This window comes from Volvox carteri (assembly GCF_000143455.1).
Source record: "Volvox carteri f. nagariensis unplaced genomic scaffold VOLCAscaffold_19, whole genome shotgun sequence".
In the NCBI taxonomy this organism is placed as follows: Eukaryota; Viridiplantae; Chlorophyta; class Chlorophyceae; order Chlamydomonadales; family Volvocaceae; genus Volvox; species Volvox carteri.
This window is the reverse complement of record NW_003307562.1, coordinates 701,299-703,376: the sequence shown is the minus strand read 5'-3', so window position 1 is coordinate 703,376 and position 2,078 is coordinate 701,299. Positions and strand designations below refer to the sequence as shown.

The 2,078-nt window shown below is 54.4% G+C and overlaps 1 protein-coding gene across 1 annotated transcript; it reads right to left on the bottom strand.

Moving 5' to 3' along the window:
• Nucleotides 1-491: 491 nt before the first annotated feature.
• On the bottom strand, nucleotides 492-1,061 carry VOLCADRAFT_60611 (uncharacterized protein; the record flags this gene model as incomplete). The annotated part of the gene is made up of 1 exon (XM_002950475.1): nucleotides 492-1,061. A coding segment is annotated over one exon (570 nt), but the record flags the coding sequence as incomplete, so codon positions are not given.
• Between the last annotated feature and the right edge of the window lie 1,017 nt (nucleotides 1,062-2,078).

The window sequence follows — 2,078 nt, the reverse complement described above, 5'->3', positions numbered from 1 at the left end:
GGTAGGTGGCCTGGGGCTGCTGACGTGCACGTCAGCATGTGCTGAGTAGCTGGCTGCAATTTGGTTGGTGCTGCTCATCTGCAACAAACACCAATCAGGGCGTGGTTCGTTGCTAGAGTCCTCATCTGCCATTGCCACCAAGTGGCGGTAGCAGTGCAGTTGCATTGGGGATTCGGAGGGCAGACTAGCGTTGATTAATGCTCGTTTCCATGGGCGTGCGGTGTCTTGCAGGCGGTGGTGTCCCGTGGGTCCCTTGCCCCGTGTGCCCACTGAGCACCTTTCGCTGTGCACACTCAACGCAGTGCAAAATTATTGAATGATCGTTAATATGCAGCAAATGGGGATTCTAATTCCTAAGTTTCAGCGACCCTTCCGCCTGAAAGCAGCCGAGACCTTAGCTGAGATTTCTAAACTTCTCAACTAAACCTAATTAGTTTCTAATTAGGTTTAGTTGAGATAAAATTTCTATCTAAGGAAATTAACAACCCTATTCAGGAGGGTACTCTCCGGTGGCAGGGTGGTACAGGAGGGTACCCTCCGGTGGCAAGGTGGTACATGTACAGGAGGATACTCTCCGGTGGCAGGGTGGTACAAGAGGGTACTATCTGGTGGCAGGGTGGTACAGGAGGGTACTCTCCGGTGGCAGGGTGGTACAGGAGGGTACTCTCCGGTGGCAGGGTGGTACAGGAGGGTACTCTCGGGTGGCAAGGTGGTACAGGAGGGTATCCTCTGGTGGCAAGCTTAAGGTGGTACATGTACAGGAGGGTATCCTCCGGTGGCAAGGTGGTACATGTACAGGAGGGTATCCTCCGGTGGCAAGGTGGTACATGTACAGGAGGGTATCCTCCGGTGGCAAGGTGGTACATGTACAGGAGGGTATCCTCCGGTGGCAAGGTGGGACATGTACAGGAGGGTATCCTCCGGTGGCAAGGTGGTACATGTACAGGAGGGTATCCTCCGGTGGCAAGGTGGTACATGTACAGGAGGGTATCCTCCGGTGGCAAGGTGGTACATGTACAGGAGGGTATCCTCCGGTGGCAAGGTGGTACATGTACAGGAGGGTATCCTCCAGTGCCACCCGTTTGACACCGAAGGTTCTCCCCAAAGGGGAGGAAGCTTATCCCTTACGGTGTACCTCCCATGTCCCTTGGGTGTCCCTTCCACGTGTCCTTTGGTGTCCTTTGGTGTCTCTTACATGTCCCTTTGGTGTCTCTTCCCTGTCTTTTGGGAGTCCCTTGGGAGTCCCTTGGGTGTCCCTTCCATGTGTCCTTTGGTGTCCCTTCGGTGTCTCTTCCATGTCCCTTCGGTACACGTGTCTCTTCCCTGTCTTTCGGGTGTCCCTTGGGTGTCCCTTGGGTGTCCCTTGGGTGTCTCTTCCATGTCCCTTGGGTGTCCCTTCCACGTGTCCCTTCCACGTGTCCCTTTGGTGCCCTTGGGTATCCCTCCCGTGCCCCTTGGGTATCCCTCCCGTGCCCCTTGGGTGTCCCTTGGGTGCCCCTTGGGCATTCCTTGGGTGTCCCTTTGGTGTCCCTTGCAAGGGACACCCAATTGGGTGTCCCTTCCATGTCCCTTTGGTGTCTCTTCCATGTCCTTTTGGTGTCGCTTCCCTGTCTTTTGGGTGTCCCTTGGGTGTCCCTTGGGTGTCCCTTGAGTGCCGGAGACCGAATTTACCAAAACCTTCATTGACAGCTGCACCTGGCTAATTATTAACCACCAAGCGTCCCCTTGGTGGCAGAATACTGAGTCAGGATGCAGTGGAGGGTCGAGCACAGGATACGGATAGGAAGGAGAAGGATAGAAATGTGGACCCAGGAAGAGTCAACACCAACCCACCAAGGATGAGGATGGCAGAGGATGAGGGGATGCAGTCAGCAGGGTGTGGGATGTTAGCAAGCATTGGCTTGAGGATATGGAAAGGGGGTGTAGGATGTATCCAACTGGCAGGATGCATGTTCATGCATCCTGCCAAGACTTCCCAAGAATGCAAGGATGGGCCGCCAATTTGACACCCTCCATCAGTGTACACTGATGTATATGCAGTGCAGCCCACTAGATATTCATGGTGATGATAGGGGATT